The following is a 25,257-nucleotide window of genomic DNA, read 5'->3' as shown; positions in this document are numbered from 1 at the left end:
TGGCACTGCAGTGTCACGCAGGATGGCCCTTCCAAAAAACACCCCCCAAACAGCACATGACGCAAAGAAAAATTAAAGAAAAAAGAGGTGCAAGATGGAATTGTCCTTGGGCCCTCCCACCCACCCTTATGTTGTATAAACAGGACATGCACACTTTAACCAACCCATCATTTCAGTGACAGGGTCTGCCACACGACTGTGACTGAAATGACGGGTTGGTTTGGACCCCCACCAAAAAAGAAGCAATTAATCTCTCCTTGCACAAACTGGCTCTACAGAGGCAAGATGTCCACCTCATCATCATCCTCCGATATATCACCGTGTACATCCCCCTCCTCACAGATTATCAATTCGTCCCCACTGGAATCCACCATCTCAGCTCCCTGTGTACTTTGTGGAGGCAATTGCTGCTGGTCAATGTCTCCACGGAGGAATTGATTATAATTCATTTTAATGAACATCATCTTCTCCACATTTTCTGGATGTAACCTCGTACGCCGATTGCTTACAAGGTGAGCGGCGGCACTAAACACTCTTTCGGAGTACACACTTGTGGGAGGGCAACTTAGGTAGAATAAAGCCAGTTTGTGCAAGGGCCTCCAAATTGCCTCTTTTTCCTGCCAGTATAAGTACGGACTGTCTGACATGCCTACTTGGATGCGGTCACTCATATAATCCTCCACCATTCTTTCAATGGGGAGAGAATCATATGCAGTGACAGTAGACGACATGTCCGTAATCGTTGGCAGGTCCTTCAGTCCGGACCAGATGTCAGCATCAGCAGTCGCTCCAGACTGCCCTGCATCACCGCCAGCGGGTGGGCTCGGAATTCTGAGCCTTTTCCTCGCACCCCCAGTTGCGGGAGAATGTGAAGGAGGAGATGTTGACAGGTCGCGTTCCGCTTGACTTGACAATTTTGTCACCAGCAGTTCTTTGAACCCCAGCAGACTTGTGTCTGCCGGAAAGAGAGATCCAAGGTAGGTTTTAAATCTAGGATCGAGCACGGTGGCCAAAATGTAGTGCTCTGATTTCAACAGATTGACCACCCGTGAATCCTTGTTAAGCGAATTAAGGGCTCCATCCACAAGTCCCACATGCCTAGCGGAATCGCTCTGTGTTAGCTCCTCCTTCAATGTCTCCAGCTTCTTCTGCAAAAGCCTGATGAGGGGAATGACCTGACTCAGGCTGGCAGTGTCTGAACTGACTTCACGTGTGGCAAGTTCAAAAGGTTGCAGAACCTTGCACAACGTTGAAATCATTCTCCACTGCGCTTGAGACAGGTGCATTCCACCTCCTATATCGTGCTCAGTTGTATAGGCTTGAATGGCCTTTTGCTGCTCCTCCAACCTCTGAAGCATATAGAGGGTTGAATTCCACCTCGTTACCACTTCTTGCTTCAGATGATGGCAGGGCAGGTTCAGGCGTTTTTGGTGGTGCTCCAGTCTTCTGTACGTGGTGCCTGTACACCGAAAGTGTCCCGCAATTCTTCTGGCCACCGACAGCATCTCTTGCACGCCCCTCTCGTTTTTTAAATAATTCTGCACCACCAAATTCAAGGTATGTGCAAAACATGGGACGTGCTGGAATTTGCCCAGATTTAATGCACACACAATATTGCTGGCGTTGTCCGATGCCACAAATCCACAGGAGAGTCCAATTGGGGTAAGCCATTCTGCGATGATCTTCCGCAGTTGCCGTAAGAGGTTTTCAGCTGTGTGCGTATTCTGGAAACCGGTGATACAAAGCGTAGCCTGCCTAGGAAAGAGTTGGCGTTTGCGAGATGCTGCTACTGGTGCCGCCGCTGCTGTTCTTGCGGCGGGAGTCCATACATCTACCCAGTGGGCTGTCACAGTCATATAGTCCTGAGTCTGCCCTGCTCCACTTGTCCACATGTCCGTGGTTAAGTGGACATTGGGTACAACTGCATTTTTTAGGACACTGGTGACTCTTTTTCTGAGGTCTGTGTACATTTTCGGTATCGCCTGCCTAGAGAAATGGAACCTAGATGGTATTTGGTACCGGGGACACAGTACCTCCAACAAGTCTCTAGTTGCCTCTGCAGTAATGATGGATACCGGAACCACGTTTCTCACCGCCCAGGATGCCAAGGCCTCAGTTATCCGCTTTGCAGCAGGATGACTGCTGTGATATTTCATCTTCCTCGCAAAGGACTGTTGGACAGTCAATTGCTTAGTGGAAGTAGTAAAAGTGGTCTTACGAGTACGACTTCCCCTCTGGGATGACCATCGACTCCCAGCAGCAACAACAGCAGCGCCAGCAGCAGTAGGCGTTACACGCAAGGATGCATCGGAGGAATCCCAGGCAGGAGAGGACTCGTCAGAATTGCCAGTGACATGGCCTGCAGGACTATTGGCATTCCTGGGGAAGGAGGAAATTGACACTGAGGGAGTTGGTGGGGTGGTTTGCGTGAGCTTGGTTACAAGAGGAAGGGATTTACTGGTCAATGGACTGCTTCCGCTGTCGCCCAAAGTTTTTGAACTTGTCACTGACTTATGATGAATGCGCTGCAGGTGACGTATAAGGGAGGATGTTCCGAGGTGGTTAACGTCCTTACCCCTACTTATTACAGCTTGACAAAGGCAACACACGGCTTGACAAATGTTGTCCGCATTTCTGTTGAAATACTTCCACACCGAAGAGCTGATTTTTTTTGTATTTTCACCAGGCATGTCAATGGCCCTATTCCTCCCACGGACAACAGGTGTCTCCCCGGGTGCCTGACTTAAACAAACCACCTCACCATCAGAATCCTCCTGGTCAATTTCCTCCCCAGCGCCAGCAACACCCATATCCTCCTCATCCTGGTGTACTTCAACACTGACATCTTCAATCTGACTATCAGGAACTGGACTGCGGGTGCTCCTTCCAGCACTTGCAGGGGGCGTGCAAATGGTGGAAGGCGCATGCTCTTCACGTCCAGTGTTGGGAAGGTCAGGTATCGCAAACGACACAATTGGACTCTCCTTGTGGATTTGTGATTTCGAAGAACGCACAGTTCTTTGCTGTGCTTTTGCCAGCTTGAGTCTTTTAATTTTTCTAGCGAGAGGCTGAGTGCTTCCATCCTCATGTGAAGCTGAACCACTAGCCATGAACATAGGCCAGGGCCTCAGCCGTTCCTTGCCACTCCGTGTGGTAAATGGCATATTGGCAAGTTTACGCTTCTCCTCCGACAATTTTATTTTAGATTTTTGAGTCCTTTTTTTACTGATATTTGGTGTTTTGGATTTTACATGCTCTGTACTATGACATTGGGCATCGTCCTTGGCAGACGACGTTGCTGGCATTTCATCGTCTCGGCCATGACTAGTGGCAGCAGCTTCAGCACGAGGTGGAAGTCGATCTTGATCTTTCCCTATTTTTGGAACCTCAACATTTTTGTTCTCCATATTTTAATAGGCACAACTAAAAGGCACCTCAGGTAAACAATGGAGATGGATGGATACTAGTATACTTATGGATTGACGAGCGACTGCCGACACAGAGGTAGCTACAGCCGTGGACTACCGTACTGCGTCTGCTGCTAATATAGACTGGATGATAATGATATAAAAAATATATATATATATCACTACTGCAGCCGGACAGGTATATATTATATAATGACGGACCTGCTGGACACTGTCAGCTCAGCACTGCAGACTCCTAAAGTAAGCTAATAGTAGTATCAAGAAGATAGAAAAAAAAAACCACCACAGGTAGGTGGTATACAATTATGGATGGACGAGCGACTGCCGACACAGAGGTAGCTACAGCCGTGGACTACCGTACTGCGTCTGCTGCTAATATAGACTGGATGATAATGAGATATAAAATATATATATATCACTACTGCAGCCGGACAGGTATATATTATATAATGACGGACCTGCTGGACACTGTCAGCTCAGCACTGCAGACTCCTAAAGTAAGCTACTAGTATCAAGAAGATAGAAGAAAAAAAAACACCACGGGTAGGTGGTATACAATTATGGATGGACGAGCGACTGCCGACACAGAGGTAGCTACAGCCGTGGACTACCGTACTGCGTCTGCTGCTAATATAGACTGGATGATAATGATATAAAAAAAAATATATATATATATCACTACTGCAGCCGGACAGGTATATATTATATAATGACGGACCTGCTGGACACTGTCAGCTCAGCACTGCAGACTCCTAAAGTAAGCTACTAGTAGTATCAAGAAGATAGAAAAAAAACAAAACACCACAGGTAGGTGGTATACAATTATGGATGGACTAGCGACTGCCGACACAGAGGTAGCTACAGCCGTGGACTACCGTACTGCGTCTGCTGCTAATATAGACTGGATGATAATGATATAAAAAATATATATATATCACTACTGCAGCCGGACAGGTATATATTATATAATGACGGACCTGCTGGACACTGTCAGCTCAGCACTGCAGACTCCTAAAGTAAGCTACTAGTATCAAGAAGATAGAAAAAAAAAAAAACACCACGGGTAGGTGGTATACAATTATGGATGGACGAGCGACTGCCGACACAGAGGTAGCTACAGCCGTGGACTACCGTACTGCGTCTGCTGCTAATATAGACTGGATGATAATGATATAAAAAATATATATATATCACTACTGCAGCCGGACAGGTATATATTATATAATGACGGACCTGCTGGACACTGTCAGCTCAGCACTGCAGACTCCTAAAGTAAGCTACTAGTAGTATCAAGAAGATAGAAAAAAAAAAAACACCACAGGTAGGTGGTATACAATTATGGATGGACTAGCGACTGCCGACACAGAGGTAGCTACAGCCGTGGACTACCGTACTGCGTCTGCTGCTAATATAGACTGGATGATAATGAGATATAAAATATATATATATCACTACTGCAGCCGGACAGGTATATATTATATAATGACGGACCTGCTGGACACTGTCAGCTCAGCACTGCAGACTCCTAAAGTAAGCTACTAGTATCAAGAAGATAGAAAAAAAAAAAACACCACGGGTAGGTGGTATACAATTATGGATGGACGAGCGACTGCCGACACAGAGGTAGCTACAGCCGTGGACTACCGTACTGCGTCTGCTGCTAATATAGACTGGATGATAATGATATAAAAAATATATATATATATCACTACTGCAGCCGGACAGGTATATATTATATAATGACGGACCTGCTGGACACTGTCAGCTCAGCACTGCAGACTCCTAAAGTAAGCTACTAGTAGTATCAAGAAGATAGAAAAAAAACAAAACACCCCAGGTAGGTGGTATACAATTATGGATGGACGAGCGACTGCCGACACAGAGGTAGCTACAGCCGTGGACTACCGTACTGCGTCTGCTGCTAATATAGACTGGATGATAATGATATAAAAAATATATATATATATCACTACTGCAGCCGGACAGGTATATATTATATAATGACGGACCTGCTGGACACTGTCAGCTCAGCACTGCAGACTCCTAAAGTAAGCTACTAGTAGTATCAAGAAGATAGAAAAAAAACAAAACACCACAGGTAGGTGGTATACAATTATGGATGGACTAGCGACTGCCGACACAGAGGTAGCTACAGCCGTGGACTACCGTACTGCGTCTGCTGCTAATATAGACTGGATGATAATGATATAAAAAATATATATATATCACTACTGCAGCCGGACAGGTATATATTATATAATGACGGACCTGCTGGACACTGTCAGCTCAGCACTGCAGACTCCTAAAGTAAGCTACTAGTATCAAGAAGATAGAAGAAAAAAAAACACCACAGGTAGGTGGTATACAATTATGGATGGACGAGCGACTGCCGACACAGAGGTAGCTACAGCCGTGGACTACCATACTGCGTCTGCTGCTAATATAGACTGGATGATAATGATATAAAAAAAATATATATATATATCACTACTGCAGCCGGACAGGTATATATTATATAATGACGGACCTGCTGGACACTGTCAGCTCAGCACTGCAGACTCCTAAAGTAAGCTACTAGTAGTATCAAGAAGATAGAAAAAAAAAACCACAGGTAGGTGGTATACAATTATGGATGGACTAGCGACTGCCGACACAGAGGTAGCTACAGCCGTGGACTACCGTACTGCGTCTGCTGCTAATATAGACTGGATGATAATGATATAAAAAATATATATATATATATCACTACTGCAGCCGGACAGGTATATATTATATAATGACGGACCTGCTGGACACTGTCAGCTCAGCACTGCAGACTCCTAAAGTAAGCTACTAGTAGTATCAAGAAGATAGAAAAAAAAAAACACCACAGGTAGGTGGTATACAATTATGGATGGACTAGCGACTGCCGACACAGAGGTAGCTACAGCCGTGGACTACCGTACTGCGTCTGCTGCTAATATAGACTGGATGATAATGAGATATAAAATATATATATATCACTACTGCAGCCGGACAGGTATATATTATATAATGACGGACCTGCTGGACACTGTCAGCTCAGCACTGCAGACTCCTAAAGTAAGCTACTAGTATCAAGAAGATAGAAAAAAAAAAAAACACCACAGGTAGGTGGTATACAATTATGGATGGACGAGCGACTGCCGACACAGAGGTAGCTACAGCCGTGGACTACCGTACTGCGTCTGCTGCAGTGCTAATATAGACTGGATGATAATGATATAAAAAATATATATATATCACTACTGCAGCCGGACAGGTATATATTATATAATGACGGACCTGCTGGACACTGTCAGCAGAATGCGTTTATAGAATAAAAACACCACACGACGAGTGTTTAACTTTTTCAGGCAGACAATCACAATATACTGGTGGTCAGTGGTCACTGGTCAGTCACACTGGCACTGGCAGTGGCACTCTGGCAGCAAAAGTGTGCACTGTTAAAATATGTACTCCTGCTATAACTGCTCCCCAGTCTCCCCCACAATTAAGCTGTGTGAGCAGTGAGCACTCAGCACAGTCAGATATACAGTATTACATAGATGATGCAGCACACTGAGGGCACACTGAGGCTGAGCACAGATATGGTATGTGACTGTGTCACACTGTGTATCGTTTTTTTTCAGGCAGAGAACGGATTAATTAAACTGGTGGTCACTGGTCACACTATCAGCAAGTAGTACTCCGTCCTAATATGCTCCCCAAAATTAGTAAATCAAGTGTCTCTACTCTCTACTACTCTCTAGTCTACTCTAAACGGAGAGGACGCCAGCCACGTCCTCTCCCTATCAATCTCAATGCACGTGTGAAAATGGCGGCGACGCGCGGCTCCTTATATAGAATCCAAGTCTAGCGATAGAATACGAGCCTCGCGAGAATCCGACAGCTGGATGATGACGTTCGGGCGCGCTCGGGTTAGCCGAGCAAGGCGGGAAGATCCGAGTCTGCCTCGGACCCGTGTAAAAAGCGTGAAGTTCGGGGGGGTTCGGTTTCCGAGAAACCGAACCCGCTCATCACTACTGAAAATGAGTGGAAATTATGGTTATTGAGGTTAATAATACTATGGGATCAAAATGACCCCCAAATTCTATGATTTAAGCTGTTTTTGAGGGGTTTTTGTAAAAAACACCCGAATCCAAAACACACCCGAATCCGACAAAAAATTTTCAGGGAGGTTTTGCCAAAACACGTCCAAATCCAAAACACGGCCACGGAACCGAATCCAAAACTAAAACACAAAACCCGAAAAATGTCTGGTGCACATCACTAGTTTTTTGTATACACACCCCAGTCTTATTATATATACCATATCACACAGTTAATTTCCACTTCTATGTACATGATAAATATACTTTATGTTATATAAACCACTTACTCTCCAGTACAGAGTCACAAGCCGCCGTCCTTCTCCTCTCTTTACCTGTCTCCAAACATCGAGCGCACCTGTGGGCACTGAATCACAAAGAAATGACACAATGAAAAAGAATCTATAATAAACCTGCAATATCAAAACACGTCAGCAAATTTGGTGTTGGTGTGTGTGTGTGTGTGTGTGTGTGTGTGTTATTGTTTTCTATTTTATTTTCATGTATTAAAAAAATATATATATCTATATTAATTAAACTGTATATTGTAAATTAATAAGTAACTACTATCCGTTCTAAATGGTCTTTAGTATATTTGCTTCATTATTATACCGTCAGCGATACCAGAGTAGAACAATCACGTCCATTAACACGCACCATCTTCATGTGTCCAGACTGATAGTTCTTGACTCCAAGTGCTCCACCCAGCCAGGGATGACTCCGACATACATCGCACTTTCAGGTCATATTTAGTCCACGGCTGCAGTCCGGCGAGGATGACGCTGTAGACGTCTGATGCTTTTTTTCCTCTACTCATCGTGTTTACCTAAAATAATGATACAAAACATATTTATCAGGTCTGCTCTGCTGGAACAACGCAAAAGAGAGAATAAACATCACAACAGAATACATTTTCATATTGGAGGTGTCACAGTGGTGAGCATTGCTGCCTCACAGCACTGGAGTCACAGGCTCTATTCCATCCAGGGCTCTCTATCGGTGGAGTTTGTATGTTCTCATGTTTTCATAGGTTTCGGCCAAGTGTTCCAGTTTCCTTCCATACCCCAAAAAACATTCCGGTAAGTCAAATGGCTTTTGACAAAAATATTGTATGGCGTGCCGTGTATGATTACATATTATCTGTACAGCCCGGTGCAATATGTTTGGTTCTATATAAATAAACAATAATAATATTATTAATAATAATAATAATTATATTTTCGTTCTACAACGGACAATGCTGAGGGTGCATACATACTTGCGCAGAAAGTAAACAACGTCGCTCATTTTCACCCTTCCTGAGTGACGTTGTTTACTATATTGGCCAGTGTGTATGCCGCCACCGAGCGATGCGCGGCCACATGGGTCGATAATGACCCTCGCTGTCGGCCGTGCACGCAGCTCAATTTGGGCTGTCATCCAAGAGCTGCCCGCACGGCCCGGCCGTGGCGTGACATCACTGAGCGATATGGTCGTCATATCGCTCAGTGTGCGTGCACTGCCGCCGCCCACCCGGCCAGGGGAAACACTAGGCGACGTCGCTCATAGAGCACATCGCCTCGTATGTACCCACCTTGATTTATGTCTGTATTGCCAATTAGCACCAGTGATGGATTCTTTCCTGCATTCCTGCCATGCTGTATAAAAGCTACTTTGCCTATTTATATAAAATACATAATTTTTAATGTTTTTTTCTCACAGCAGCCCTAATCCATTATCGTCAATTACCAAGTTTTCCTGAGAGTCAGTCTGACAGTGTAATCGAAGAGCCGTGTAATCTGCTTTCAAGACCCAGTTCAACGTAATGTGGGAGCTGTTTCTATGTCTTGCTTCCAGATTTGAAGGAACCAGCGGTAGAACTGATAAATAAAAAAAAGTAAAAAATATTCTGAAATGTAATAGTAAGAGACGTAATTTGATGCAAAATAAAGGGATATATGTACTAAGCAAATAAGACACACCTTCTACATATTTGTCTATTTTTGGTCACTTGGAAGTGGGTGTATGACAGGAGGTGTTTAGAGCATACTTGCCTACCTGACCATCTCCATGAGGGAGAAAATGCTCTGTTCCTGGACTTTCCTGGTAATGTATGATATGATTGCCATCCCCTGTGGTGAGCTAGTTCATTGAAAAGAAAGGTATACCATGATCCTGTTCAGCATATATACATATATATCTCTCTGAGAGCGCTTTTGTCTTTTAACCATTTATTATACAATAAAATACAATTAACTTTGCATTAATCAATTATCATAAAATTACATAAAAACACCAAGGGGCTACTTTGAAACACTATAGTGTACTATAATTCCAAGACTACAGATAGTATGCTTTCATTCATACTTAACAATCATTGCTTTCCATCTATAGCCAGCTGTTGCTTAGATGGAAAAAGATACTTTGAATCCTTTTAATTTCCACTGCTGTAACTTGAAGTATTAAAAGTCCAGATTTAACAGATAGAAAGTCTCTCCAATGAATTATTTGTCTGAATAAGTATGGTTATACCATGTATTCCAAAATCTGTAGTTGTTCCTAGATTCTGTTTTTATAGATGTATGCAGGCTATAGAACAATAGTACATTTTGCTTTATCAGGTTATAGCAACTAGGATTTTGTTCCTTATTGTGGCACAGTTGTTAAGACAGCTGCCAAATTATAGATGTTTTATAAATTGTATAGTCTCACCTCACCACAGTCACACACTTGGGTGTAGAGATCCGGAAAAAAGCAGTGCCTGGCTGCGGCAGCACGCCGCTGGATAGACCTTTTGCTGGAGTCGCTTATTTTCCGGAACCAGTCACCTTTTTATTCCCCGGCCGGGGTCAGCGGTGTGTTTGTATGAGTGGCGGTGCCCGGCTGCAGCAACACGCCGCCGAGCTTCTTCTCGTTAGGTGCCGCTCAGCTCTATCTCTCGCTGGAATTAGTATTCAGTGTTTCCGCTGCGGCTCAGAGGTGAAGACAGCATCCCAGGTGTGCAGGTGTTTCAAAGCCCAAATAGTGGATTATCCTTAACGCGTTTCTCCGTTATGTCCTTTTAACGGTTTCCTCAGAAGGTATCCAACAGTGCTTAGCACCATCCTATTAAAACTGGTCTCCTCCAATCGATTTCATTTATTAATTAGAAGAGACAGGTGTATTGCTGATATCTTATGCATTAGGTAGTGACCAGCTGAATGTTCTTTGCAACAATTCTAAGGAGACAAATCTCCCATAGTAATAATCACCTATATATGTAGGTGTTTTTTTCTTCTAATTTCATACTTCCTTTTATAGAATTTATTATTACAGAACAATAAAAAATAAAAAATAATAATAATCATAATAAAACCATCAATATATACATATAGATAATTTATATATATATATATATATATATATATATATATATATATATATAATGGCAACACGTGAATAGAAACAATATCGTCAGGGTGGAGAGATAAATGAATATAGCAATCCAAAAATCCTGTTAGGAAGAGCGTGGCCTAGTGGACAAAACCACCAGCTCCCACCATGCCAACCCGGGTTCAAATCCCGCCCGATAATTCTTTTTATCGATCTATTATATTGTTATGATATTATTGGCATTAATCTCACCACCGCACATAACAGAGTGTATTTCACAACCAACCCTCAAAGCTCTTTCTTCCTCGATTTTTTAATATCTAACAGGATTGTAATTGTTAACTATTGCTATCAGGAACAAATCTAATGTGACCTCTATAATAATAAGGTTTTTAGAAACAAGGGGGACAGACTTACACAAAACCCGAGTTGTTTACCAGAGTCTCTTTTTTTAGATATTATCAAGTAAACCACATTTTTCCATGAATATTCAGATCTCATATATTATTAATTTCTATATTGTCATTAAGCCCTAAAGGCGATATTGAACCAAGAGAGAAGATCCAAAACGCCTCCCTTTTGCAGAGACGATTGAACCTATCCCCGCCTCTTGCGGTAGCTGGTATAAACTCAATACCCTGTACCACGAGACCATCCATATTACCTTGATGTTTAAATTTAATGTGTGTAGACAAGCTGTGTGTTCTTATACCTTTCGTAATATTTCGTCTGTGTTCTAAAAATCTTATATTTAATTTTCGTGTAGTTCGACCTACATACTGGATGCCACATATGCAAGTTATTAAATAGATCACATACGTGGCATTCACATACAGTCAATGTGTCCCTTAATTTCAAAGTCCGTACCATATGTAGTGGAGTGAAAATGTGTACTTCTATGTCCTATAAATTTACATGTTATATAGCCTACATCTACATATAAGAAGGAAGTAGACTGTAATAAGTTCCTGAATTACTCAAGTTGTCATTATCAACCATGGCTCAGAAACATACCCAGAAGCCAGTATATGAGGCACAGACGAAACTGTTCAGAAATTACGGATTATAATCAACAAGATCATAATCTTACAACTGCACTTTTAGAACAAAATTATCCAGAAGACATTCTGGAAGAAGCAGAGGAACAAGCAAGAGCAATAGATAGAGAGTCCCTGTTATTGACTAGTAAAAGTAAATCTAATAGTTTGATTAATTCTAAACAAAATACTGAACTTCGGTTTATAACTAAATTTAATTCTAGCTCAAGAGAGATAAAACAAGTGTTTAAGAAGAATATGGCTATCTTGAGGGCTGATAAAATACTAGCACCTCTATTGGAAATAGAACCTCAGATAGTCTTTAAGAAAGCCAGGAATCTGCAGAGTTTTCTAACACCCAGTCATTATGTAGGTCCAGCTCTAGCTAGGAAAACAGGTGAAACTTGGCTCAGTTCCATTCCCTTAAAAGATGGATGCTATAGATGTGATCGTCTAGTCTGTATAACATGTAAATTTATAGGACATAGAAGTACACATTTTCACTCCACTACATATGGTACGGACTTTGAAATTAAGGGACACATTGACTGTATGTGAATGCCACGTATGTGATCTATTTAATAACTTGCATATGTGGCATCCAGTATGTAGGTCGAACTACACGAAAATTAAATATAAGATTTTTAGAACACAGACGAAATATTACGAAAGGTATAAGAACACACAGCTTGTCTACACACATTAAATTTAAACATCAAGGTAATATGGATGGTCTTGTGGTACAGGGTATTGAGTTTATACCAGCTACCGCAAGAGGCGGGGATAGGTTCAATCGTCTCTGCAAAAGGGAGGCGTTTTGGATCTTCTCTCTTGGTTCATTATCGCCTTTAGGGCTTAATGACAATATAGAAATGAATAATATATGAGATCTGAATATTCATGGAAAAATGTGGTTTACTTGATAATATCTAAAAAAAGAGACTCTGGTAAACAACTCGGGTTTTGAGTAAGTCTGTCCCCCTTGTTTCTAAAAACCTTATTATTATAGAGGTCACATTAGATTTGTTCCTGATAGCAATAGTTAACAATTACAATCCTGTTAGATATTAAAAAATCGAGGAAGAAAGAGCTTTGAGGGTTGGTTGTGAAATACACTCTGTTATGTGCGGTGGTGAGATTAATGCCATTAATATCATAACAATATAATAGATCGATAAAAAGAATTATTGGGCGGGATTTGAACCCGGGTTGGCATGGTGGGAGCTGGTGGTTTTGTCCACTAGGCCACGCTCTTCCTAACAGGATTGTTGGATTGCTATATTCATTTATCTCTCCACCCTGACGATATTGTTTCTATTCACGTGTTGCCATTATATATATATATATATATACATATATATATATATATATATATATATATATAATTATCTATATGTATATATTGATGGTTTTATTATGATTATTATTATTTTTTATTTTTTATTGTTCTGTAATAATAAATTCTATAAAAGGAAGTATGAAATTAGAAGAAAAAAACACCTACATATATAGGTGATTATTACTATGGGAGATTTGTCTCCTTAGAATTGTTGCAAAGAACATTCAGCTGGTCACTACCTAATGCATAAGATATCAGCAATACACCTGTCTCTTCTAATTAATAAATGAAATCGATTGGAGGAGACCAGTTTTAATAGGATGGTGCTAAGCACTGTTGGATACCTTCTGAGGAAACCGTTAAAAGGACATAACGGAGAAACGCGTTAAGGATAATCCACTATTTGGGCTTTGAAACACCTGCACACCTGGGATGCTGTCTTCACCTCTGAGCCGCAGCGGAAACACTGAATACTAATTCCAGCGAGAGATAGAGCTGAGCGGCACCTAACGAGAAGAAGCTCGGCGGCGTGTTGCTGCAGCCGGGCACCGCCACTCATACAAACACACCGCTGACCCCGGCCGGGGAATAAAAAGGTGACTGGTTCCGGAAAATAAGCGACTCCAGCAAAACGTCTATCCAGCGGCGTGCTGCCGCAGCCAGGCACTGCTTTTTTCCGGATCTCTACACCCAAGTGTGTGACTGTGGTGAGGTGAGACTATACAATTTATAAAACATCTATAATTTGGCAGCTGTCTTAACAACTGTGCCACAATAAGGAACAAAATCCTAGTTGCTATAACCTGATAAAGCAAAATGTACTATTGTTCTATAGCCTGCATACATCTATAAAAACAGAATCTAGGAACAACTACAGATTTTGGAATACATGGTATAACCATACTTATTCAGACAAATAATTCATTGGAGAGACTTTCTATCTGTTAAATCTGGACTTTTAATACTTCAAGTTACAGCAGTGGAAATTAAAAGGATTCAAAGTATCTTTTTCCATCTAAGCAACAGCTGGCTATAGATGGAAAGCAATGATTGTTAAGTATGAATGAAAGCATACTATCTGTAGTCTTGGAATTATAGTACACTATAGTGTTTCAAAGTAGCCCCTTGGTGTTTTTATGTAATTTTATGATAATTGATTAATGCAAAGTTAATTGTATTTTATTGTATAATAAATGGTTAAAAGACAAAAGCGCTCTCAGAGAGATATATATGTATATATGCTCAACAGGATCATGGTATAATTTTATTCTGGTACAATTTCAGAGTACTATGTGGGAGCGGCCTATAGGTCTATAACCTTTATAGTGACCAGTTTTCAGTAAAGAAATTTTCTTTTTTAAGTAATATTCTATAAGGCTAATTAGTTTTGTTTATATCGCACCTGAAATTATATGCACAAACGGACATATATAAACATTATAAGTCTATCATTATTTAATATACTTGTCCATCTGGGTATATAGTACCTGTAAAAAGGGAAATATATATTGATAAGAAAGGTGTTTCACCACAGATGATGGCAATCATACATTACAAGGAAAGTCCAGAAACAGAGCATTTTCTCCCTCATGGAGAGGGTCAGGTAGGCAAGTATGGTTTAGAGTTCACGTGTAAAGTTACTTTTCAACTAGTTTTTTCACTCATTTTACCGCTCTCCCCATAGAGGTGCCCAAGAAGGTAGGCAAAGACTGTCTTCTCTAAATGACAGTAATGTGTACAGACAGATATCAAAGTGATGTTTTGCACTGCATTGCACAGAATTCCATCATCCCCCATGTACAGTACTTAAAATTAATTTAGTTAAGCACTGTAAACTAAAAAATAGATCTAACTGAATCTATAGAACTAGCTGATGTGTCCAGTTTTAACATGGCAATGGTTTGCTGGGCGGAACATTTTACCGCTTTTCACCCCCTTAGGAGTCGAATTTCGAAAACTCCCTGCTTAGTGGGTGGCTGCAAATAACTGTCACAGTTTCCAGATCACCATGCCTGTCACATGTTCCAGATCACTAAGCAAGTGCACAGGGAGAGTTCACCAACTGTCACATTTTCCAGAGCACATTGCTGATGCATTGTAAATGACAGGAGGATATTTTGCCACATAACCCCGAAAACGAAGCAACCGATTACAACACCAATATTTTTATGCAAATCTACAGGCCAAGGCTGGTATATGATGTGCCCTGCTCAGACATTGACATTATAGAAATATGTCGCTCATAAAAGTCGTCCTTCTGCTATAATATATAGATAAAATCAACTGCTGATAAAAATGATGTCATCACGTTGGAATGTAAGGATGGTTGGTATGAAACCTGGCCCCTCCCACCTGTGTCAGAGATGCACAGGAGAGAGTGAGGGGGTGGTGAAAGAGAGACAGTGGAAGAGAGAGGAGCTATGGGGAGAAAGTGTTGGGGGAGAGAAGGAGGGGGCAAGGAGTAAAAAGATGGAAAAAGGTGGATGGAGACAGAGAGAAATATATGAATAGAAGCCAGACAACAACGACTATTAGACAGGTGGAAATTCTATATACAGTACTAATGTTTGGTAGTGCAATGCATTACTGTTAGATTGTATTTAATAAAGAATTGCAGATGTTTAGGAAGAATAGGGGAAAGTGAATGAAGCCTGGGAGCAGACACCAGTAGATGCTCCCATTGCTGTACACTCATCCTCTATACAAAAACAAATATATACTGTTAAGAGCAGATTAGTTTAATAAACCGCCTGATCACTCAGTCTCTGGGCTTGTTTCCTACACTACAAACCACCCAGCAGGAAACTGAGAGTACTCCTCGTTCTGATTCATTGCTGGAGGTTTGCCGGTCTGCTGCACAACATAACAGCATAACTGCGCTGTCCACATCTAAATACCATCTCCGTGATTCATATTGTGCACTGAATCATTCCTTTTATAACGAGGATATTCCATTGTCATTCAGTGTCATCTTATGTCACTTTCACTATATTCTATATTCTGTTTGGAAATCTCCTAAACAGTGCTTTATACAGTACCTGCGCTGTGCACTTATTTACCATTCGGAATGAGGGCCTTAGTTCCTGGTTTGACGTGACAAACACGCCCTGCGTTCGGCCAGCCACTCCCCCGTTTCTCCAGCCACTCCCGCGTTTTTCCCTGACACGCCTGCGTTTTTTAGCACACTCCCGGAAAACGCTCAGTTACCACCCAGAAACGCCCCTTTCCTGTCAATCACTCACCGATCAGCAGTGCGACTGAAAAGCGCCGCAGGATCAACAGCAAAACAGCTAAGTTTTTAGTTAAATAACTAAGCGCATGCGCGCTGCGTACAATGCGCATGCGCATTTAGCAACGAATCGCAGCATAGCGAAAATCGGCAATGAGCGAACAACTCGGAATGACCACCCAAACGGACCTAGCTGATCGCAATCTAGGAGTAGGTCTGGAGCTACTCAGAAACTGCAAGAAAATATTTAGTAGCAATTCTGCTAATCTTTCGTTCGCTATGCTGCTAAGCTAAGATACACTCCCAGAGGGCAGCGGCCTAGCGTGTGCACTGCTGCTAAAAGCAGCTAACGAGCGGGCAACTCGAAATGAAGGCCTATATAGTCAAAATCTTACAGATTTATCTCACCGTGTGTACACACTTTTATGGGGCCCACACACGGTGCTATCTGTGCTGGGTGCGATTTGAGATATACTATTTGTACTATGCGATTTGTACTTTAGTGATATGCGATTTGAACTACACCCAAATTTGACTACACAACAATATGTAATGTATGCAATGTAGTTCAGAAATACCTGCCTGCACATTCACACCCAGACAGATCTCTTGCAGCAGCATGCAGACAGCTCTCTTGCACCAGCATGCAGACAGCTCTCTTGCACCAACATGCAGACAGCTCTCTTGCACCAGCACCCAGAAAGATCTCTTGCATCAGCACCCAGACAGATCTCTTGCACCAGCACCCAGGCAGCTCTCTTGCACCAGCACCCAGGCAGCTCTCTTGCACCAGACCCAGACAGATCTCTTGCACCAGCACCCAGACAGCTCTCTTGCACCAGCACCAAGACAGATCTCTTGCACCAGCACCCAGACAGATCTCTTGCACCAGCACCCAGACAGCTCTCTTGCACCAGCACCCAGACAGCTCTCTTGCACCAGCACCCAGACAGCTCTCTTGCATCAGCACGCAGACAGATCTCTTGCACCAGCACCAAGACAGATCTCTTGCACCAGCACGCAGACAGATCTCTTGCACCAGCACCAAGACAGATCTCTTGCAGCAGCACCCAGACAGCTCTCTTGCACCAGCACCCAGACAGATCTCTCGCACCAGCACCTAGACAGCTCTCTTGGACCAGCACCCAGACAGCTCTCTTGCACCAGCACCCAGACAGCTCTCTTGCATCAGCACCCAGACAGGTCTCTTGCACCAGCACCCAGACAGCTCTCTTGCACCAGCACCCAGACAGCTCTCTTGTACCAGCACCCAGACAGCTCTCTTGCACCAGCACCCAGACAGCTCTCTTGCACCAGCACCCAGACAGCTCTCTTGCACCAGCTCCCAGACAGCTCTCTTGCATCAGCACCCAGACAGCTCTCTTGCATCAGCACCCAGACAGATCTCTTGCAGCAGCACGCAGACAGATCTCTTGCACCAGCACGCAGACAGATCTCTTGCACCAGCACCCAGGCAGCTCTCTTGCACCAGCACCCAGGCAGCTCTCTTGCACCAGCACCCAGGCAGCTCTCTTGCACCAGCACCCAGACAGATCTCTTGCACCAGCACCCAGACAGCTCTCTTGCACCAGCACCCAGACAGATCTCTTGCACCAGCACCCAGACAGCTCTCTTGCACCAGCACCCAGACAGCTCTCTTGCACCAGCACCCAGACAGCTCTCTTGCATCAGCACGCAGACAGATCTCTTGCACCAGCACCAAGACAGATCTCTTGCACCAGCACCAAGACAGATCTCTTGCAGCAGCACCCAGACAGCTCTCTTGCACCAGAACCCAGACAGATCTCTCGCACCAGCACGCAGACAGCTCTCTTGCACCAGCACCCAGACAGCTCTCTTGCACCAGCACCCAGACAGCTCTCTTGCATCAGCACCCAGACAGATCTCTTGCAGCAGCACACAGACAGATCTCTTGCAGCAGCACGCAGATAGCTCTTTTGCACCAGCACCCAGACAGCTCTTTTGCACCAGCACCCAGACAGCTCTCTTGCACCAGCTCCCAGACAGCTCTCTTGCATCAGCACCCAGACAGCTCTCTTGCATCAGCACCCAGACAGCTCTCTTGCATCAGCACCCAGACAGCTCTCTTGCATCAGCACCCAGACAGATCTCTTGCAGCAGCACGCAGACAGATCTCTTGCACCAGCATGCAGACAGATCTCTTGCACCAGCACCCAGGCAGCTTTCTTGCACCAGCACCCAGGCAGCTCTCTTGCACCAGCACCCAGGCAGATCTCTTGCACCAGCACCCAGACAGATCTCTTGCACAATAACCTAGACAGCTCTCTTGCACCAGCAACCAGACAGATCTCTTGCACCAGCACCCAGACAGCTCTCTTGCACCAGCACCCAGACAGCTCTCTTGCACCAGCACCCAGACAGCTCTCTTGCATCAGCACGCAGACAGATCTCTTGCACCAGCACCAAGACAGATCTCTTGCACCAGCACGCAGACAGATCTCTTGCACCAGCACCAAGACAGATCTCTTGCAGCAGCACCCAGACAGCTCTCTTGCACCAGAACCCAGACAGATCTCTCGCACCAGCACGCAGACAGCTCTCTTGCACCAGCACCCAGACAGCTCTCTTGCACCAGCACCCAGACAGCTCTCTTGCATCAGCACCCAGACAGATCTCTTGCAGCAGCACACAGACAGATCTCTTGCAGCAGCACGCAGATAGCTCTCTTGCACCAGCACCCAGACAGCTCTTTTGCACCAACACCCAGACAGCTCTCTTGCACCAGCTCCCAGACAGCTCTCTTGCATCAGCACCCAGACAGCTCTCTTGCATCAGCACCCAGACAGATCTCTTGCAGCAGCACGCAGACAGATCTCTTGCAGCAGCACGCAGACAGATCTCTTGCACCAGCACGCAGACAGCTCTCTTGCATCAGCACCCAGACAGATCTCTTGCACCAGCTCCCAGACAGCTCTCTTGCATCAGCACCCAGACAGATCTCTTGCAGCAGCACGCAGACAGATCTCTTGCATCAGCACCCAGACAGCTCTCTTGCACTAGCACCTAGACAGCTCTCTTGCATCAGCACCCAGACAGCTCTCTTGCACCAGCACCCAGACAGCTCTCTTGCATCAGCACCCAGACAGCTCTCTTGCACCAGCACCCAGACAGCTCTCTTGCACCAGCACCCAGACAGTGCTCTTGCACCAGCACCCCAACAGTGCTCTTACACCAGCACCCCGACAGCTCTCTTGCACCAGCACCCACACAGCTCTCTTGCACCAGCACCCCCACAGCTCTCTTGCATCAGGACCCAGACAGATCTCTTACATTAGCACCCCAACAGCTGACTAGGGGAGGATTAGGGTTAGAGACTAGGGGGAGGGTTAAGGTTAGGCAGTAGGGGGACGGTTAGGGTTAAGCACTATGAAGAGGGTTAGGCACTAGAGGGAGGGTTATGGTTAGGCACTAGGAGGAGGGTTAGGGTTAGACATTAGGGGGAGGATTAGGGTTAGGCACTAGGAGGAGGGTTAAGGTTAGGCACTAGAGGTAGGGTTATGGTTAGGCACTAGGAGGAGGGGCTAGGGTTACACATTAGTGGGAGGATTAGAGTTAGGCACTTGAGGGAGGGTTTGGGTTAGGCACTAGAGGGAGGGTTAGGGTTAGGCACTAGGAGGAGAGTTAGGTTTAGACATTAGGGGGAGGATTAGGGTTAGGCACTAGGAGGAGGGTTAGGGTTAGACACTAGGAGGAGGGTTAGGATTAGGCACTAAGGGAGGATTGGGGTTAATCACTAGGAGGAGGGTTAGGCACTAGAGGGAGGGTTATGGTTAGTCAGTAGGAGGAGGGTTAGAGTTAGACATTAGGGGGAGGATTAGGGTTAGGCACTAGTAGGAGGGTTAGGATTAGGCACTAGAGGTAGGGTTATGGTTAGGTACTAGGAGGAGGGTTAGGGTTAGACATTAGTGGGAGGATTAGGGTTAGGCACTAGGAGGAAGGTTAGGGTTAGGCACTAGAGGGAGGGTTAGGGTTAGGCACTAGGAGGAGAGTTAGGGTTAGACATTTGGGGGAGGATTAGGGTTAGGCACTAGGAGGAGGGTTAGGGTTAGGCACTAGGGGAGGGTTAGGGTTAGGCACTAGGAGGAGGGTTAGGCACTAGAGGGAGGGTTAGGCACTAGAAGGAGGGTAAGGTTAGGCACTAGAGGGAGGGTTAAGGTTAGGCACTAGGGGGAGGGTTAGGGTTAGGCACTAGAGGGAGGGTTAGGGTTAGGCAATAGGAGAAAGGTTAGAGTTAGACACTAGGGGGAGGATCAGGGTTAGGCACTAGAGGGAGGGTTAGGGTTAGGCACTAGGGGGAGGATTAGGGTTAGAGACAAGGGGGAGGGTTAGGCACTAGAGGGTGGGTCAAGCACTAGAGGGAGGGTTAGGATTAGGCCCTAGAGGGAGGGTTAGGCACTAGGAGGAGGGTTAGGGTTAGGCACTAGGGGAGGGTTAGGGTTAGGCACTAGGAGGAGGGTTAGGCACTAGAGGGAGGGTTAGGCACTAGAAGGAGGGTAAGGTTAGGCACTAGAGGGAGGGCTAAGGTTAGGCACTAGGGGGAGGGTTAGGGTTAAGTACTAGGAGGAGGGTTAGGATTAGGCAATAGGAGAGGGATAGGGTTAGACACTAGGGGGAGGATTAGGGTTAGTCACTAGAGGGAGAGTTAGGGTTAGGCAAAAGGGGGAGGGTTAGGGATAGAGACTAGGGGGAGGGTTATGGTTAAGCATTTGGAGGAGGGCTAGGGTTAGGCACTTGAGGGAAGCTTAGGGTTAGGCAACAGGAGAAGGGTTAGGGTTAGACACTAGGGGGAGGATTAGGGTTAGGCACTAGAGGGAGGGTTAGGGTTAGGCACTAGGGGGAGAGTTAAGATTGAAGACTAGGGGGAGGGTTAGGCACTAGGAGGGGGGTTATGTTTAGGCACTAGGAGGAGGATTAGGGTTAGACATTAGTGGGAGGATTAGGGTTAGGCATTAGGAAGAGGGTTAGGGTTAGGCGCTAAGAGGAGAGTTAGGGTTAGACAATAGGGGGAGGATTAGGGTTAGGCACTAGGAGGAGGGTTAGGATTAGGCACTAGGAGCAGGGTTAGGGTTAGACATTAGGAGGAGGATTAGGGTTAGGCATTAGGAGGAGGGTTAGGGTTAGACACTAGGGGGTGGATTAGGGTTAGGCACTAGGAGGAGGGTTAGGGTTAGGCACTTGGAGGACGGTTAGGGTTAGGCACTAGGAGGAGGGTTAGGGTTAGGCACTACAGGGAGGGTTAGGGTTATGCACTAGAGGGAGGGTTAGGCACTAGGAGGAGGGTTAGGGTTAGGCACCAGAGGGAGGGTTAGGATTAGGCAATAGGAGGAGGGTTAGGGTTAGGCACTTGGAGGACGGTTAGGGTTAGGCACTAGGAGGAGGGTTAGGGTTAGGCACTACAGGGAGGGTTAGGGTTATGCACTATAGGGAGGGTTAGGCACTAGGAGGGGGGTTAGGGTTAGGCACCAGAGGGAGGGTTAGGATTAGGCAATAGGAGAAGGCTTAGGGTTAGACACTAGGCGGATGATTGGGGTTAGGCACTAGAGGGAGAGTTAGGGTTAGGCACTAGGGGGAGGGTTAGGGTTAGAGACTAGGGGGAGGGTTAGGGTTAGGCACTAGAGGGAGGGTTAGGCACTAGAGGGAGGATTAAGGTTAGGCACTAGGAGGAGGGTTAGACACTAAGGGGAGAGTTAGGGTTAGACACTAGGAGGAGGATTAGCATTAGGCACTAGAGGGAGGGTTAGGGTTAGGCACTAGGGGAGGATTAGGGTTAGAGACAAGGGGGAGGGTTAGGCACTAGAGGGTGGGTCAAGCACTAGAGGGAGGGTTAGGATTAGGCCCTAGAGGGAGGGTTAGGCACTAGGAGGAGGGTTAGGGTTAGGCACTAGGGGAGGGTTAGGGTTAGGCACTAGGAGGAGGGTTAGGCACTAGAGGGTAAGGTTAGGCACTAGAGGGAGGGCTAAGGTTAGGCACTAGGGGGAGGGTTAGGGTTAAGTACTAGGAGGAGGGTTAGGATTAGGCAATAGGAGAAGGGATAGGGTTAGACACTAGGGGGAGGATTAGGGTTAGTCACTAGAGGGAGAGTTAGGGTTAGGCAAAAGGGGGAGGGTTAGGGATAGAGACTAGGGGGAGGGTTATGGTTAAGCACTAGGAGGAGGGCTAGGGTTAGGCACTTGAGGGAAGCTTAGGGTTAGGCAACAGGAGAAGGGTTAGGGTTAGACACTAGGGGGAGGATTAGGGTTAGGCACTAGAGGGAGGGTTAGGGTTAGGCACTAGGGGGAGAGTTAAGATTGAAGACTAGGGGGAGGGTTAGGCACTAGGAGGGGGGTTATGTTTAGGCACTAGGAGGAGGATTAGGGTTAGACATTAGTGGGAGGATTAGGGTTAGGCATTAGGAAGAGGGTTAGGGTTAGGCGCTAAGAGGAGAGTTAGGGTTAGACAATAGGGGGAGGATTAGGGTTAGGCACTAGGAGGAGGGTTAGGATTAGGCACTAGGAGCAGGGTTAGGGTTAGACATTAGGGGGAGGATTAGGGTTAGGCATTAGGAGGAGGGTTAGGGTTAGACACTAGGGGGTGGATTAGGGTTAGGCACTAGGAGGAGGGTTAGGGTTAGGCACTTGGAGGACGGTTAGGGTTAGGCACTAGGAGGAGGGTTAGGGTTAGGCACTACAGGGAGGGTTAGGGTTATGCACTAGAGGGAGGGTTAGGCACTAGGAGGAGGGTTAGGGTTAGGCACCAGAGGGAGGGTTAGGATTAGGCAATAGGAGGAGGGTTAAGGTTAGGCACTTGGAGGACGGTTAGGGTTAGGCACTAGGAGGAGGGTTAGGGTTAGGCACTACAGGGAGGGTTAGGGTTATGCACTAGAGGGAGGGTTAGGCACTAGGAGGGGGGTTAGGGTTAGGCACCAGAGGGAGGGTTAGGATTAGGCAATAGGAGAAGGGTTAGGGTTAGACACTAGGCGGAGGATTGGGGTTAGGCACTAGAGGGAGAGTTAGGGTTAGGCACTAGGGGGAGGGTTAGGGTTAGAGACTAGGGGGAGGGTTAGGGTTAGGCACTAGAGGGAGGGTTAGGGTTAGGCACTAGAGGGAGGATTAAGGTTAGGCACTAGGAGGAGGGTTAGACACTAAGGGGAGAGTTAGGGTTAGACACTAGGAGGAGGATTAGCATTAGGCACTAGAGGGAGGATTAGGGTTAGGCACTAGGAGGAGGGTTAGGCACTAGAGGGAGGGTTAGGGTTAGGCACTAGAGGTAGGGTTAGGGTTAGGCACTAGAGGGGGGGGGTTAGGCACAACAGGGAGGGTTAGGGTTAGACACTAGAGGGAGGGTTAGGGTTAGGCACTAGAGGGAGGGTTAAGGTTAGCCACTAGGAGGAGGGTTAGGGTTAGACACTAGAGGGAGGATTAAGGTTAGGCACTAGGGGGAGGGTTAGGGTTAGGCACTAGGGGGAGCTTTGGGTTTGAGAAGAAAAGAAAAGAGTGTCAATCTTTTCTGTGTCGACCATTTGCAAATTATGTTGACATTTTGCCCTTATCAACCTTTTGCTCATGCCGACCTTAGTCCATGTTGGCCATTCAACTGTCAACATTTTGACCCTGTCGACTTAGTGACTGACGACTATCCGGTGTCGACCTATCGGCCGTCTATTTACATACTGTTGATCTTTTCGAATCCAAACCCCCTTTAGTCACGGGGCACATTTCTAAATTAGCCTCATAAAAGCATATAGCAAAAAGATTAGTAGAAAGTTTATAAATGACAGATATTGCAGATGTTCCAGCGATCAGTGACAAGGCCATATTCAGTTGTGTGTGCCGGAGCAAGTTACCGGGTGCCCATTACTTATCGCGGATGTTGCACCCAAATTCACTGGGCGCAGAAGCGTAAAGCTGTGCTTGGGCGCCCAAAAGACAGACTCTTCATAGGTTTCTCCTCACCAACTCAGGAGGGTGTGAGCAGAAATATTGGGCACCTGCAGCACTTGCGGCCACAAAGAATTGAATTGCTCTTGTCACTTTAGACAGGAACTGTGGGCAGCATACCTCCCAACATGACTCTCTCCAGGAGGGACAGAATGCTCTGCTCCTGGACTTCCCTCTTAATTTATGATTGCCGGCACCCGTGGTGAAACACCTTTCTTATCCATTAACCTGCTCAAAACAGGTGCCGGCAATCATACATTAAGAGAAAAGTCAAGGAGCAGAGCATTGTGTCCCTCCTGGAGAAGGTCATGTTGGGAGGTATGGGGCAGTGCAAAACTGATTTTCCCCCAAGGAGTACAATCTCTCAGTGCAATACATGGGGTAACAGAAGTACAGTGAGGCTGGCCAGTGATCAGTGTAGCATAAAGCATACTTCTCTCTGTTAGATTCACAATGGCATGGATGCGTCTTCCTCCCATTACATTTTCAGCGATCAACGTAAAATTATAGATCTGCTGGTTCCTGGCAACAGGCCAAATACACTCATTTCTGGTGCAGGGAGAGGATTTGTGAGATAACCTTGGGCAAACAAAAATAGAAAATATTAGCACCATCATAGTCATGATGGTCCCCAGGGCTACGCAGCGCTGTCACCTTTTTTATTTGTACAATTTTTAATTCTAAGAACTAGTTTCAGACACAGGAAGAACTCGTTTCAGAAATGAATGAAGAGAGCATCTGCAGACTTGTCTGGGAGCCGCTATATTTCGTATATCAATCTGTAGCTTTAAGGGCCCTACACACTG

General features: G+C 45.4%; 1 protein-coding gene across 1 annotated transcript in view; it reads right to left on the bottom strand.

Annotated features, from left to right (window-relative positions):
- Positions 1-25,257, bottom strand: part of OSMR (oncostatin M receptor) — a 176,819-nt gene that overhangs the window by 65,675 nt on the left and 85,887 nt on the right. The window contains exons 7-10 of the mRNA XM_063961232.1: positions 24,885-25,030; positions 9,266-9,396; positions 8,195-8,363; positions 7,828-7,904 (exon numbers count right to left, since the gene is read on the bottom strand). Coding sequence (XP_063817302.1) covers positions 7,828-7,904; positions 8,195-8,363; positions 9,266-9,396; positions 24,885-25,030 — 523 coding nt within the window. The remainder of the gene's footprint in view (positions 1-7,827; positions 7,905-8,194; positions 8,364-9,265; positions 9,397-24,884; positions 25,031-25,257) is intronic.

The sequence above is a fragment of the Pseudophryne corroboree genome, chromosome 1 (genome assembly GCF_028390025.1).
Source record: "Pseudophryne corroboree isolate aPseCor3 chromosome 1, aPseCor3.hap2, whole genome shotgun sequence".
NCBI classification, from domain to species: Eukaryota; Metazoa; Chordata; class Amphibia; order Anura; family Myobatrachidae; genus Pseudophryne; species Pseudophryne corroboree.
The sequence above is the reverse complement of the archived record's forward strand: the minus strand, read 5'-3'. Positions and strand labels throughout refer to the sequence as shown.